Genomic DNA, 16,711 nt, shown 5'->3' on the forward strand with positions numbered 1-16,711 from the left:
TTCCCTCCGGGGCACACACTGAGTTAATCAATAATTTCTAATCTAACTCTTTTTGCATTTTTCTGATGGGAATTTGGGCACTTTTTAGCAACTAAAAAGAGCATAACGAGGCATGGAAAATACACCAACCCTGTTTTCTCTCTAGACCTGTGTTTCGCTCTAGCTGTGCCAGATAAGAACCTTAGGACGTGTCCCATCTCTTCCGCCTGACTTGCCTGATCTACCTTCAGTTACGTGCTTAAACACGGCAGTGTATCCCTCTGCACATCTGCACGCGTCATAACATCGCGTAGGCCTTCTTGTCCTGTCACTTGATCCTTATCAGAGGAGCAGATTGTCATAACAACCATTTAATATGCTTACTGACTATCACACGGGTAGCAACAGAGCTACACAGAGCAGTTGGGGCATCTCCCACAACCCGAACAAGTAAGTCAAGATAATACCTTTGTTGACTGCAAAAGATGAATTGTTACAGCGCCACCAAGCACTTGCAGGTGGAGCGTTACAGCGTTGCTTATCCATAATTCAATATCCGCTCCCCTCCTTAAGTGGTCATGAAAAATGAGACATATTGCCTCATATGCGCGCACTAACTTAAACGTGCATTTTTTGACATCGGTCCTTGGCCTTTGCCTTCTGACCTAGTATTGAACGAGGTGGCGAACCAGACTACGCCGTATTGATGTTCCGCAGCGGGTGTTCACAGCATTGCCTCTCATAACAGAGACCAGTTACCCGGCATACGTTGCAATAAATAAATAGGATATGAACTCTTCTATACGCACACTAAAAACAAATGCACATCTCAGACACTGTTTTTGTCTCTCCACTTAGTGCCTAACTGGGTGGCAAAACTGACCACATCGGACAATACCCATGAAGGAGAGAGTGCTCTCTTGCAAAACTACACTTTTTCGATTTGACCTCTTCAACAGACAACTTAAGGCCAGTGCTCAAACATATTTGAACAAACTTGGACATAAAGGTGTATTTTTTTATCTATGGATCCACAACCCCCTAGAAGGGTTGTATTTGAAATGTGTGTGTTTTTTAACAAAGACATTGTACATGAAGGGAATGCCAAAAATTCAATGCATATCCTTTAGCCAATCCATTTGGGGCTGCAGCAGTTTAGTGTCTCTGTTTTATGCTTGTTTGCTTACAGGCCTCTTTCTCAAGCCTCTCCAGTCTATGGCACTAGAATTGTGGTAACGTATATCACCCACACAGTATTTTTTCTGGTTGTCTAATCTCTCACAGCACCAGATATTAGTGAAGACTGTCCGGAAGAAAGTGGTTATACCCTCACTAACACTACTGAAACCAGTAGACGGTGGTTGCTACATATAGGAGGCCAAAATGTGCTTACCTCCCTTTTCTTTGAGCAACCTTATATTCTTCACACTCCCTGTTAAGAAACAGGACTAAAGAATCGAGTGAGGAGTGTTTTGTCTTCTTTCTCCTCCCAAAAAATGTTGCTAACTCAAAGTAACATTACCCCATATTGGGTTTTCTCTTTTAATCTAAGTAACCCTAGGTTAAGTCAGTAAGTCTATGGGCTATTAAACTGTCATGTACCCATAATAGATTACTGATTATATTCCATAAGCGTTCTTTTTTAACATTTATTCTTCATATATTCATATATATGTAAGACAGTGGCCTAGGACGGAGCAGGATGAATACTTGTCTAGAGCTTTGACCATTTGGAAAAGCACTTGACAATTTGTTGCTATAAGACCTCTTTGTTTCTTATACTGTCCATTTTTAGATAAGCAGCACAACAGTGCTTTGTTGTATTAGTCACAAAGAAGGCAGCCTTAGTAAAAAATAATCGCTCTATCCTTGTGTCTTTCTGATTAACCTAAGCCTCCTAAGGCCACTGAGTGACGGAGAGGTTTGGTTGCAGATAAACTATACACAGATCTACATGCAGGTGCACATGTAAATGCCACAATAATCACTGTCAGTATCATTACTCACTCTTGGTGCTCAATTTATTAACTGTGCCTGGATGAAGAGCAGAGCTGTCCTGATCATTTTGTTGAAGTCTTATTGAATAGCACAATAGCATTGCTCATTCCCAAGGGGAGCATGTTGCACATGAGCTATGAATCCATAGGGACTCATTATGACCCAGGCGGCCACGGAATGAACGGTGCCGGTAAGGGACCGGCACCGTTCATTCCGGGCTGCCCTACTATGAGGTCTGCAGCGGGACCCACTAAGGAATGCCTGGTCAGACCAGGCGCCCTTAGCGGGACCCGCTAGCAGACCAGGATGCTAACAACAGGCCCGTCATTAACGTGCCCGTTGTTAGCATCCTCCCCATTCCCATTTGAGCCCTATGGGGGCTCAAATGGGAATGGGGATGTACCGGGTCCGGGTCCTGCGAAAGGGATTTACCGGGCCCTCCAAGGTCGGAATGGCCCAGTAAGTCCCCTTTTGCGGGACCTGGACCTCGTACCCGGTATGCGGGTAGTCATGCCACTAAAAGCGGCATGGCTACCTCCATACTCGTAATGAGGCCCAAAGTCTTGTCTGCCATTCAGAAGCTTAATTTGTCTACTATGGGACTCAGGGCGGACTTAAGATTTCAGAAACATAAGAGAACAGATGCTGCAGGGTGAAAGTCTGTCCAACTACAGGCCTCTATGGCAGGGACGTCATTTGGGGGTCGCCAGGGGTCGCAACTGCGACCTCTGTGGTGTCCCTTGCGACCTCTGTGGTGTCCCTTGCGACCTCTACTAAAAAAAAAAAAATATATATTTTTTTTTTTTTTTTTTTTTTTTTTTTAAGTTATGCAAGCTCCTGGGCTGTGGCTCTTTATTTCTGGGGTGGCTGGCTTTCTTGTTGAGGCCCCTTAAAAAAAAAGACTTGAGGCACTCCTGTTCTTATTTTTCTTCTAACACTTTCAGCACTGACCCTAAATAAGAAAGAATAGGAATACCAAATAATGTGTCTTTCTGGAATTCTATACAGTAATTGCTGGCCTCATTAAATGTTTATTTCAGGCACACTTCAGGGGGTGAGTCACTGATTTAGTCTGTTCTTAAACGCCTCACGAAGCCTAAGCCGTTCATCCTTCTGAGGTCGATAAATGAGTACCAACACAGGTTGGGTGATATTGGGTGTATATTTTTTCTATATAAAGCGCTTAATGATGTGTTATTATATAGCACTTACGCTTATCATTTGGTCATGGACGTCTGCTTGCATACACAGTCATTTGGTAATACGGGCCAATAAACACTGAACTTAATGATACATATGGCGATCCATTCTTGTATGAATGTACATCATATAGTGATATCATAACTATATTTTTCATAGTGTACAATGCTATGTGATGCCACTTCCTGTTTTGTCAACAGGTGAAATGTCGTGTTCCATCGCTACCCGCTATATCACTTTGGGGCGGGGTCTAATGACATCACTTCCTGTGATGTCATCAGGGGGTCAAGGGTCGGGTGATGTCACTTCCGCTACCCCTGGCATTTTGGTGAAATGACGTCCCTGCTCTATGGCCAGATCCATGCCAGGTTATCAGGATACCCCTCATTAATATTCAGGAGATACATTTTCATACAATGATTCTAAATGTGTGCACATTTTTCCTTATGAATGTTAATGAGGAATAGCCTGAAAACGCATCAGGATTCCAGCCCTCAAGCCCAGAGTTGGACAACCAATGAGAAGCAGTGAAGTTGGGAATGCACCTTATGTATCTGTATGTATCTGACAGCAGAAATGGCTCCTTCACAGATTACATTCACAGCTTGCCTGTGAAGCGGTGTGTCTCTGCTCCAGTCATCTCCATTTTGGCACAACTGATCTCTCCAGGCAGATGGCAAAACGGATGCTCTGAGTTTGTTCTGACATGTTTTTGATTGTGGGAGGGAAAGTGACATCCACCAGAAAGTTTGAGATTACCATGGGAGAGCAGCCAATTAAGCCATTCACTACCAGGCCTTAATACCAGCTTGGTCCAGACATCTTAAAGTCCATATAACCTGGAGTCCCGCCCCACGGGTAAAGGTACCTGCAGAACACCAATCTGAAGGTAGGTGACCCTCAGTATTAGCCCTTAAACGATACCAGTTTCAGATAACATAGCTGGTGTTTTAATCAGCAAATCACACATTGTTCTATTATTATCATTTTAAACATGAGATGAATGCAAAAATAATTGAATGCAAAAATAATTAAATGTTACAAACGTAATTGCTTTTTCAACATCCGTTTTCGGAATGAAAAAGGTCTCATTTCCGGGAACCGTGACATGAAAATAGAAGGAGATTCTTGGAGTTTCTCGGGTTACGATTACATTTGCAGACCTACGAAAGATAAATATGTGTTATGGATACAAACGATTTTACTAACACTGTTGTGCATTCATTGCATGCCACACAAATGATCTGACAGTTACAAGCAACCACCCCTCATGTTCGAACAAGGACAAATCTGTGATCAATTATTCTCGGCCAATGCATAGTGTGGAAGGAGCAACATATCATTCTCGATCGACACCCCGGGAATATGGAAGCTAATACCCATCAACATCAGGCTCACTATACCCAGCATGCAATTCTGAAAATAATTCAAGACCCTCCACTTGAAGGAGGACATTATTTACAACAGGTAAGATACTCCACCTGCAAGCCACCCAGTAGTTCTCCTGGCAACCACTCTTTACCACCCACCCTAGTCAATTGCCCCACCATGCCCTGCCTCAGCACTGAAACATGTTCCTCAATAAGTGTGAATGTTAAACAGTGCCTGTTACTATAAATGTTATGTTCGGGATAAATGCTGTGTTGTACAGACTGCCCTGCTCAGTAACTATCTAGTGTATACTGGGATGGCCTACTGGCACACTATGTTGCTCCTCAAAGTTTGGTTTAAACCCAATAAATATGTGGTTAGAAGTGGAACTCTCCATTTACAGTAGGATTTTCAGGCTATGTGATGAGAGATTGGAAGAGGCGGACAGATAGACTAACTGCATGTTTGCAGTGAAAGGGATGGACATCTTGTAATATACGGCATATCAGTGGGTGAACGGAATATCAGGATGATCGCTGCCACGCACTCACCCAGACTGCAGACATCTTGAAAGGGGGCTGCTTTGACAAGCCTGGCAGCCATCTCTGCCCCATTAATTCCTATAGATAATACTAGGTGCCTGCTGCTGCATAGAACCTGGGCATAATCTGTGTGAATGACCCTATTCTGTCTAGACCTGAATGATGCAGCCTCTGCTTGTAACTGCACTCACAAACTCCTGTGTGGGGATCACATGCAGAAATATTTCTCCACCAGCAATTAGTACACATGAATGTGGGGAAACGGCCTGGCACTCTATGTTCTTTCCCCCTTGTCAACACGCAATTGAGTGGGAGTGTAGATAAGGCTTACTTAATCAATATTCTCATAATTCCTCAATGTAATGGCAGATATCACTTTCAGATTCTCAATAGTATCTTGCCCTGTAATGATTACAATGTCAAAAATATTTCCAAAAGGCAATCTGTCCACGAACATACTTTCTGATTCCACATCTGGTGCCACTTGTTTGATTTTTTTGCTGGACGCACAAACACAATACATCATTAAATGGGCAGGGGCACCTTTGTCTTATAGTTTATTTATTTGCATGCAATTTATCTTACACAGTATTTATATAGTGCCTTTATCCAAAGTTCTGCCCAAATTGGGAGATATAGACACACAAGTTAAATGACAATGACATGATCCATAAAATAACTCCAGTGATAACAGCATTGAATCAAAGCTTAGGGAACAAAATCTTGAGGAAAGGCATTCTGCAAAGGATAAACCTCAATACGTTTCTTAAACTGATTTAAATGTGAACCGTAATATCTGTACAGAGGAAAGGAATTCCAGAATATGGGGCAAACAGCTCAAAAGAGCAGAAACGAGTAGATGCAGAATGAGGTCGAGGAACCAAGAGATGAAAGAGAGACGCAGAATGCAGGGTGGTGTAAGGAAAACAAATGACAGAGATAACCAGGAGACAAAACATCATTTAAGAACAATACAAAGAAAATGAACCTCGAGTCTAGAATAAATCAGAAGCCAATACACACCGGCCAAGTTCATTTTCTTAATATTATAAAGATGAACGAGACATAACTGAGCCACAAATCCAATCTGGGTCGACAAGGAAAATTAAAAGTCAAAGATAAAGCCCACATTACGAGATCAGTACTTGACTGGAAGTTGAAGTGGAGGAAATGAAATTGAGCAAGGAAATAAAACACACGTGGAAGCAGAACTAGATAGAATCTTAGATTTTTAGCTTTAAGACAAAGAACATGCGAAAACATCCATGAACCAACAACCAGAAGGCATGTGTCAATGAAAGCTGATGCATAGAATCAGTAAAGAACTAGAAAGAAAGAAACATCTGAGTATCATCAGTACAGAAAGGAACCTGGAACCAGTGTTCGTAAATCAGTGAAGCTGCATAGTGTCACAAGAGAGAGGAAAACGACAAGAAGAAAACCTGTCCAGCAGACAACACAAGAATGATTATGTAAATAGAAGAAAGCCATTGAAGAGAAGAACCAGACTGGATTACTTGCTTTCGAAAGCAAATGCACGTATTACCCCATAAGGCAACCATATGGGTCATATACAAAGACCTCTCCTAAAAATTCAAACAATATCAAAGCAATCCCAAGCAGGATCAAAGTCGAACCAACTTACGTAAATTGCATTTTCTCTTGTTTGATTTGGTCATAATAATTGATCAATGCATATGCCATTGAGGACCTGAAAAGGTACATCTCGCCATCATTCCACGTGTACTGCGAATATGCAAGAAAAAACGTAATCAATTACAGTAAAAACAGTCATCAAAAAAAGACAAGAAACATCTGCAAAATATTGCATGGATCCAAAAATCAGAGTTTTTAAAATCTCTTTATTTAGAGCAAATAAAGCTAAACGTTTCTGTTTGTAACTCAATGTCACATATGCTTACTTTGGACTGTCTCAATATGATCAAGTTGTGCACAGCAGGATTGCACGTCAGTCATATTAGGGCATGCCATGTGACTATCCAAGAACAAACAAGGAACACACTTGTTCTTTCACACTGATCATCTATGGCACACCTTATCCACCATCAACCAAAAGTTAGTTTGATACTTCCACCTCCCACTGCATGTACATTACATTGTGACTCACAGTGCTTATGAGTGACACTGTAGAAAGCACAGCAGGACAGTTAAGTAGGGTAGGCTGAGTGGACGTTGGATGTCTGCATGTGTTTTTCTTTAAATACTCAGCCATTTCTAAAATAGGAGTACGGGTGGATTCCAGTGTGACTTCTCTGCAGTGTCTTACTCACCTCGGATAGCTTTGAGTAATATGTTTGCATGGCAGCACCGCGCCAGCTTGGCATTTTGACCTGGTGGAGATAATTTCCCGCTAGCACCCTAGCAGCTAAAAATAATTGACCACCTCTGAGAGAGGGAAGCAGGAATGGAATCCCCTAACCCAAATTAGACATTCCCAACTGTGCTCTCAAGGGTTCATCTAAGTCACTGCATCTTGCCAAGAGGGATTCTTTTGCTTGTGGGAATCATCAACCATACATTAGAACAGGGAACTTTCTTCTAGCAAGTCTTTCCATTGATTGGTATTGGGAAATAGGTGTGAAGATGGCAAGCAATGTAGGGCAGTGTAGCGTGCACTTGCTCATTTCTTTTCACTGCCGGCTAATGTCAGAGCAGGCAATCGTCTCAGGGTTCCAACCTGTGGCTGCCAGCTGCCATTCCTCTTCCTCAAAATGTAGGGCTCACATGCTGTGCTCCTGGTCTCCTGCCTGTCAGAGGGAAACCTGCGGACAGACCTGCTAGCTCCTTCACCGACAATGAAGAGAGAGTGGGAAAGCGGTGTGCAGCTATGTGCAGTAGTGGATGGTGGCAACGTGGCTGTTGTGCATGGGAATGTAGGTGGTACATGAAGTTGCTGCTCTGGAAGAGCTTATCCTTGGAGGAGGCCTTTTGCACCTCACCCCTTATGCGCTCATTCCTTGGTGTATGGCTTATTTGTTCTCTGGCTCTGGTGTCAATCCAAGTGGGAGAAAGAGAGAGGGGAGTTTCACATATAACATTCATCTTGCAATCCTTAAATAGAGGCAACTCGGGCATTCCTGTTTCAACATAAGGACAGAAAGGGGCCATGGAAAAGAGCCCTGATGTTCTTGAGGTCCTTAAGAATCGGATTGTGATATAAGGGTGCCGGTCAATTTGTACACATGTGTTTCTCTTTGCGGGTGCATTCCTTTGTGGTATCTTGAATGTACATGCATGTTTTTGCTTAGAGTTAAATAACACAAACCTGGCCTTGAAGCAATGGAGCAATGTTTTAGTTTTAGTTTGGAGGAAATGGGCAGGGGCGGCTCACATGGTCGGACAAGAGCATAACACTGTCTCAGGCACCAATGAAAAAGTGGGCCGCAGTTGCAAGTGGATATTCATTCCTTTATTCACATACAGTTTGAATAGTACCCAAGGGGGAGCGGGGTGGGGAAGGGGGGTGTTTAGTTAAAATTTAAGCAAATTGTGATATTTAAAGAATATTTAGTCAGCAACAATGTTCAAAACTACTTGCTGCATAGTGAAGTAACTTATCAAACTGGCACACATTGGCCAAAAAAGTGTCCCATTTTGACTGGCCCGCACTGGCATTTTGCATTTTAGTACAGGCATTGCCCTATAGGCCAGTCCGAGCCTTGCGGCTCATCCATAATGGGCGATAGGGCATCCACCCAGTGGCCCCCTCACCCATTGTGGAGGAGCCGAGGAGCGAGCCCAGAGAAACACTGAGCACTCGCTCAGCTGCTTTCTCCAACTGAGGGAGTGCTCCTGGGCTGGCTGAACTGTCAAAGTGACAGTTCAGTTCAGTTCCCCAGCTGCACATGCTCACTGCCTTGCATAGCTCTTTGAAAATGCTGGCTGGGGCACTGCATGTCTGTATGTGTGAGGGGGAGCTCCTGCGCTTCTTCGCACATACGGACAGAGCAGCCTGGATGGGCGTTTCAGCAACCGTGCGCAGGCCGCTGCAGAAGGTACCTTTATGTTCATTCATTTTTTATTTAAATATTTGTATGGATGCGTATATGCTTGTGTTATTAGTGAGTGTATGGTGATGTGTGCTTGTGTTAACGATAGAGTGATTGCTGTGTGAATGTATATGTTTGTTTTCGTCCGTTGAGCTGATTTTGGTGAGTGGGTGGTAGAAGGGGGAAGGAGGGTTGTACAACAAAGGCATTTTAAAAATGCCTTTGTTGCACAATCCCCCTACCCACCTGCCAAAATCAGTTCTCCTTCTGAGGCGCTGTGGAGTCCAGGGGACAAGGATGGTATTTTGTTGCTGTATATCTATCATAGATGTCCAATCAAAAATTACTATGCTTTCCCCCTTTGCCCCCAGCGCCTGGCATACACACATAATCATGTCGATTGTTATAGGCACTGTCGGCCCAGGGGACAGGGTTGGTATCTTTTTAATGTACATCTATCATAGATGTCCAGTAAAAACTATAGCGCCAATTACGAACTGTTTTGCTTTTTACCCATTTTTTTTTTAAGTATGCTCCAAAATGCAAGATTGTAATCCATTATTTAAAATTAATTCACGGGGGAATACCGCCCGAACCCCCCTCGGTTTCCTCACTGCGCTCGGTCTTCTCTATGGCATATCTGGTGGAAATTGGATGCCCCTCCACTTAAAAATTCACCAGCCACCACTGGCCCTGGGACTGTCCTGCGAGCAGGGTGCTGGGAGCGCAGGGACTGTGGTGGGAGCAGGATGGGAGTAAGCCATGCAATAGTATTGGGAGCAGGGCTTGGAGATCCCAGGGTCTGTGGTGGGGTGGGGAGAGCACAGGGACTGGGCTAGGAGTGGGATGAGGGAGTCCAGAGACTGTGATGGGTACAGGTGGGGGAGCCAAAGGACTACACTGAGCTAGACTGAAAATTGACATAGATTGTCACTGTATTCTAATGGCAGAGGTGTTGAGGGTAGTCTGGTGAAAGGGGTGAATCCATTACTTGTCCAGCTAGACTGAATTTGTCATAGTCGTCGCTGCATTGTAAAGTGGATGGATGCTGTGCCTGCGGCAGATGTTCACTGAAGTGGTGCATTTATACATACCTTTAGCTCAGATGGAACTCATCTTTGATCTCGCTGTGTGACCCAATCGCCTTTGTGGGAAAAGACAAGTTACCCTCATGTGCTCTTCTAGGCGCTCTTCTAGACAGGCTGCACTCAAAATCCTCTGAGTGCAAATAGACGGTCAATCTTATAACATCTTCTAGATGTAGCAACAGGCTGCCTTAAAATCTAGGCCATGGGATTTTCTAGCACAATGGACACGCTACCCATATAGTCTTACTCTGTATCTTCTATGTTCCATAATAGGCTACTATCAGGAATTTTTTAGCGCAGCATCAAGAATACCTACATATATCAATATGCGTTACAATGGTTAACTTGTAGCTCTTCTAAATGCAATGGATATGTTGCCATCATATATCTTCGAGCGCAATGGACATGTTAACATTATTAGGTGCCACTCAAAGTGTCTGCTCCCTGATCTGTAAGGGTGCAGCACATTGTCCACTTTTCAATCCGTCTAACCTTCAACGATCTTCTAAGTGAAGTACATGTGCTAACCATCACCATCTCTTATAGAACAGTACCTGTGCTTGTCTTAACAGTTCTTAATGTGCAATTGTCTTTGAAGTAGTTGGTGTATAGGTCATCTGTAAAGGCTGTGTTTTCTCTAGATTGGAAAACGACATGCTGGCCTATTGCATCTTCTATTCGTAATAGTCAGTTTGAACTTGTGATTCTAGTTTCAAGATCATTCTGAGCACTTTATCATCAATCCCCGTAAATGTTTGACAGGAGATGGGTCCTCTAGGTGAGCAGCAGAGGCAGGGTGTAATGGACAGGAACATGGTGCATGTTTCATGCTGCGGCAGCCATCCTAATACATTTCTTTAGTAAAGAACCGGCTACCATCAAACTGTCATGGCTGTATACAGGAAGCCAAGGGCACACCAGTTGGGGAGATGGAGGACAGGTGTTTTTGTGTACAGTCAGTGGTCTGCAGATGGGTGTGTATGGCAGGCAACCACAACAACAGCTGGCCTCTGCCTGTGGGTTTATATTCAAGAGGTTTGTCAGTGTTTTGATAGGTGTAGGGTGGGCTGCCACGACAACAGCCGGAATCTGCCTATAGGTGTGTGCACACGTAACTTGTTGGCGTTTAGATGTTAGTGAGATTGATGTATGCAAATAAGGCAGTGGTGATAGAAATAAAGGTGGGGAAGAGGGTGTCTGGTTGCCATGGGGAATAGCCAAGTTTTGAGGGCCTTTTTGAAGGAGAGGTAGTTATCAGTGTGGTGGATGTGGAGTGGTAGCGAGTTCCAGATGGTGGGGGTTTGGATGGAGAACAAGGATCCTCCCAAACTAGTGGAGTTGCAACCAGGGATTCAAGGAGAAGAGTAGCACCAGATCATAGGTTCCTGGTGGGTTATTAGTGTGTGAGTTTATCCTGGAGGAATTTGGGCCTGGTGTTGTGGAGGGATGCACATAGAGATAAAGGTAGTCCGTCGGCAAATAGATAGCCAGTGTAGTACTATTAGTGTGGGTTAATATGTTCTCGTCTGAGAGGCCAAGGAGAAGGTGGGAAGCAGAACTTTGGATTCTTTGGTGTTTCCTGAGCTTGTATGCCAGAGCGCCTAAGTAACTGGAGTTTACATTGTCTATGTAGGAGAGGATGATGGCAAGGATGGCAGAGATTCAGTGTGGGTAGGTGAGGTACAAGAATATTCGCTTGAGGATGCATAGGTGGAAGAAGCAGGTTCTGGACACAGAGTTCATATGGTGTAGAGTGATAGATTTCAGTCCAGCGTGCATCCAAGATTATTTACAGAAATTGATGTTGCTGGGGCAGGTTCAGGGGAAAGTGGCCAAGGGATAGGTTGGGGAAGAAGAGTGGATTTGCTGCATAATAGGATTTCCATTTTGCCAGGGTTGAGGAGGAGGTGGTTGATTTTCATCCAGTAGTCGATATCAGAAAGGCAGGAGGAGAGGTCAGGGCAGGGGGAGGCTGATGACTTGGGGATCTTGAAGATTATCTGGGTGTCATCTGCGTAGTTGTAGCAGATAAGGTTATGTCATCGGATAAATGCAAGGATTGGGCTATAGTAGATATTGAACAGGAGGGGAGACAGGCAGTCTGCCTGCAGGACCCCTTTCAGTACAGAGAGAGAGAGAGAGAGAGAGAGGGAGGAGGAAGGGGGAAGGAGCATAATTTGTGAGCGGTTGGAGGCCAAGGATGAGATCCATGTTACAGCAGAGTCTTTGATTCCTAAGGAGTGAAGTCTGTCTGTGAGTATGGTGTGGTCATTAGTGTTAAATGTGGCAAATAGGTAAATATGGATGAGCTCTGCACATTCTTCCAAGTCTGTAGTTCTATTATAAGTCATCCCAAACCAACACAAGTGAGGACTCAATTCCCTGGAGGGGGTCTGAAACCTGTTTGGGCTGGGTCAAGGAAGTTGTTGGTTTCTGTTAAGGGGCAGAGCTGTTTGTATGCAGTGCTTACCAAGAGTTTGGCAATGAAGCAGGTGTTGGAAATATGGCGGTAGTTGGGGTACAGGAAGGGCTTGAGCAAGGGTTTTTGAGGAGAGGTTTGATGTAAGAAGTACTCAAGGCCTTTGGGAAGATGCCTGAGGAGAAGAACTGGTTAATGATGGACCATGTAATGCTGCTTGCACATGTTGTTGGAAGGATTCTCTTGAGAAGAGTGGGTGGACAGGGGTCTCGAGGGAAGCCTGACAGCTGGCTTTGCACTATAAGCTTGAAGAACCCAGGGTATGAGATGGCGGAGAAAGAGAAGAAGACTGGCACAGAAGGATTTAGTGTGGTTGGTAGTGGGTGGAGAACGGGAAGGGGTATGGGACTTCAGTGCTAGCTTTGAAAGGATGGCATGGTGTCTATGTATAGCAATAGTGTGAAAGTGTTCGGACGGAGCATCACAGAGAGATTGGGAGTTGGGGGTGGAGTGGTTGAGCAGCCTGGCATTTTGAATTCTGTGATGATTTTGTGCAGTTGCTGGCTAAGGTTATGGGGGTTGAAGATTCAGTTCCCGTAGAAGGATTTTTGGCTTTTTCTAATTTCAGACTAGAAGGCCCTTGTCAGTTTTGCAACAGAGGTTTTATTTTGAGTTGTGGAGTTGGTTCTCCATTTTGGGCCTGGTTTCTGTGAGGTACGTTTCATTGGAGGAGGGCTATTAGGGTGCTGGAGAGCCAATGATTGTAAAATTCCATGGAGGGAGGTCCTTCCTGGAGTGAGCGTGCTGGAAGTGAGTTTAGAGGGGAATTGGCTATATCCAGGATAATGCTCACTTTATTCAAGAGTGGGATGTGTGAGGGAGGGTTTGGAGAGGGTAGGCTGGTGAGTATGTAGTTTGGAATGTGTAAGCCATAATGGAAAATATTTAATGGAATTGTTTTACAGTGTAAAATGTAATCTGAACAGGTTTTTACTGACACCATTTTGAAAACCTTCCATTTACCAAATTCGCCTTTTTGTCTCCAATTGACTGTCCTTGGCATGTCCCACCGAACTTCACTTCCGTAAACTAAGAAATTGAACTGCCTCAATTTGGTATGAGGAGACGTTGAGCAAGCACAACGGCTGCAGATAAATACTTCTGCCAGTCAAAAATGGGGAGATATCTGACAGTACCCAGCTCTTAGAGGAGTGGTACCTGTCAATGTCATTGAGGCTTGGACTAGGCCCGCCTTTGCTGGCCCCTCACCAAAAAAAAACCTTACTGCTGATGTAATTTCCACCAGTTGAGCACAAAAGGAAAAGAGGAACTGGAAAAAGCAGCTTTTCCTAATGCTTGAGTCTGTGCTGGAAACCTGTGGCCCAAGTTAAGGCATCTTAAATATGTCGTTACAAAGGAGTGTGGGAGCCCATATACTGAGAACAAATATGGGTCAAATATCCTGTTCTATGGAATTTTTCACTCTGGCGGGTCAACAACCACATTTTAGCTCACAAATAGGCCGAAACATGTGTCTGTTGTTGCTGTTGGTACTCTAGTTCAGAGGAGAATTGCCTAACATTTTGCTGGTGGACTACTCAAATCGGTGGGACCAGACCGATATGCAAGTGGATATTTCTCCTCTGTGAAAGTTATAAAGAGCTATAACGTGGTTGTAGACTCTCCGAGTGGGCCCCTTCCCAGAGAACAGGTGATTTGACTGTGTTTGTTCTCGGCAGAGGGGCTTGCAGACATTTTTCTGACTTTTTAGAAAGTTGAGATGTCACTCTCTGTCACCCAGGGCAATCCTGACGTGGACCCCTTGCTCACTGTGCTTAGAGAGGAACATATCCAACTCACTGATGAGGCCTGACTAAGCCAAAACATGTGTCTGGGTTTGCTGATGGTACTCTTGTTCAGAGGAAAATTGCATAGCATTTTTCTGTGCTGGACTGCCCAAGTGGGTGGGACCAGACTGATATGCAAATTGACATTTGTCCTCTGTGAAAGGTACAGTGAGCTAAAACATGGTTGTGGACACTCCCAAGTAGGCACCTCCCCACAGAACAGGTTATTTGGCCATGTTCTTTCTTGGTGGACAGGCTGCCAGACCTTTCTTGAATCTTACATATGTCCTTCAAGTGCTTCAGACTCACCAGGTTCTGCTGCTTTGCTTGACTACCCCACAACATATGTATGAGAGCAAAACGGGAAGAAATTAGAACAGATGTGAGATTCGCAGGCCACCACTTACCACATGTCCCAGATAAGATACGGGGTTGCATGTATCCTGGGTGGAGGTGAAAATAAAGCAAAGCTGCCTATTAAAACCCCTCTTAGGACTTTCCCCATCACAGCATGCAGACCTTGGGCCACATTACGAGGTTGGCGGTAGCCCACTGGTGCTACACTGTTACCTCCCCATTGGGATCCCAGTGCCACCAGCACATTACAATTCCCGGCATCCCTGGATATCAGGCGGCAGAAAATGTTATGCCCCATTCCCGTGCAATCCCATAGGACTCCATGGGAATCGGTGCACATAAGCACTGGCACCGTTTTCAGCGGTGCCGGTGCACCATTGCAACTCTGCCTACTGGGGCCGATTCGCACGGCAGGTCAGACCTGATCGGCACATCTGCTCCGGCAGGCAGAGTTTTAGTCTGCCGGTCTGGAAAGGGTGCCAGTGCGTTTTTAATTTTCTGCACCGCTTTACTTTGATCCATTGTTGCACGGTCCATAAAAGGAGTGGAGCCCATAGGCCGGTGCCTACTTGGCCTAATGGTTAATCCAGCACTGGTCAGCCAGCTGGTATGATTGTGATACTGCCATGTCGCACCGCTTAAGTGAAAATCGCTTTGAACATGGGGTAATGATGACATTAAAGTATAATCACGCATTCGATTAAATATGTGAATAATGAAACTGGTTTTGAAAGTGTATCTCATAGTACAGATATGGTTTGCTTGAAAGATTCAGCCGTCGCACGCAGCTAACTCACTGCACGTATTAAAAACGTATTAGGAGATAATGGGGCGAGGCACATTTCGACTGCCTAGGGGCCCCCACAGGGTTTAATACAGCACTCTGACTCCAGAAAGTCTCGAAGTGATATAAGTTTAAGTTCAAAACCTTTAACTCATGTGGCCGTAGTTAATTCTAATCTTCAGTGTCTGCACTCGTTTTCCTTATATTATCTACATTTTATACAGAGGAGTCTACACATATCTTTTGCGATAGAAGAGGTGTGTGTACAGGTTAGAGCAGAATAAAAGGTTGAAATTAAATTGTTGCTGTTCTATCAAAATACTGGACGATATAGTGGCCAAATGAGAATCCACTAACAAAAGAAACTTCAATGAAAAACTCAGACGAATGGCATGTATGGAAAATACAGCCCACCTAAAACAAATAAATCAGCAAAATTCAACAGAACACTGATTGTCTGAAAGAATGATAACCATATTTTTCAGCTGAATTGTTTTGCAGAAAATGTGTGAACCTGATGGTGAAATGTAATTATAAATGCCTTGTGTATGCAACCAAATGTGTTAAAACAAATATGAATGAAACTTTCATAATGGCTGTTTTCAATATACAATATGTGTGTTTTCTATGATTAACATATGCTTTGAAGTAGTTTTCGTCTGTTCAAAGAAGGACCCACGTGCTAATTAATAACAGCAAATCGGTACATGTCCAAACTGCAATAAATAAACTAATGAGCATACATATATCAAAACATACATTTTGTGGCATATATCTCTCTGTCCCGCTACCAACGGCTCTGAGTTAACTGCCGCTTAGCCTAAATAAATCCTTAAAAACGTACTAAAATATGATTATAAATAAGAGCAATGTGTTTATCAGGGATTTACTTACTGCGTTGTCACCAAATGCTGACTTTAGACTGATTCGTACTTTAATTTCATAGGCATCATCTAAGGAAACAAAGAAATGCATGTTGTGTCAGAGTCTGCATCTGCTCAGTTCCAACATATACATCAGGTATGTCTGCATTCCGGCCATTTGGCCTTTGGTGACAGTGGTTTAAGATCTGACCAAGATTTGACCATCATTTTATCAAGAGAAATATAGGCTCAT

General features: G+C 43.9%; 1 protein-coding gene across 1 annotated transcript in view; it reads right to left on the minus strand.

Annotated features, from left to right (window-relative positions):
* ACE2 (angiotensin converting enzyme 2) overlaps positions 1 to 16,711 on the minus strand; it is a 475,687-nt gene that overhangs the window by 17,202 nt on the left and 441,774 nt on the right. The window contains exons 14-16 of the mRNA XM_069635599.1: positions 16,490 to 16,548; positions 6,736 to 6,836; positions 4,224 to 4,340 (exon numbers count right to left, since the gene is read on the minus strand). Coding sequence (XP_069491700.1) covers positions 4,224 to 4,340; positions 6,736 to 6,836; positions 16,490 to 16,548 — 277 coding nt within the window. The remainder of the gene's footprint in view (positions 1 to 4,223; positions 4,341 to 6,735; positions 6,837 to 16,489; positions 16,549 to 16,711) is intronic.

The sequence above is a fragment of the Ambystoma mexicanum genome, chromosome 7p (assembly GCF_040938575.1).
Source record: "Ambystoma mexicanum isolate Mex_15411 chromosome 7p, UKY_AmexF1_1, whole genome shotgun sequence".
NCBI lineage: Eukaryota > Metazoa > Chordata > Amphibia > Caudata > Ambystomatidae > Ambystoma > Ambystoma mexicanum.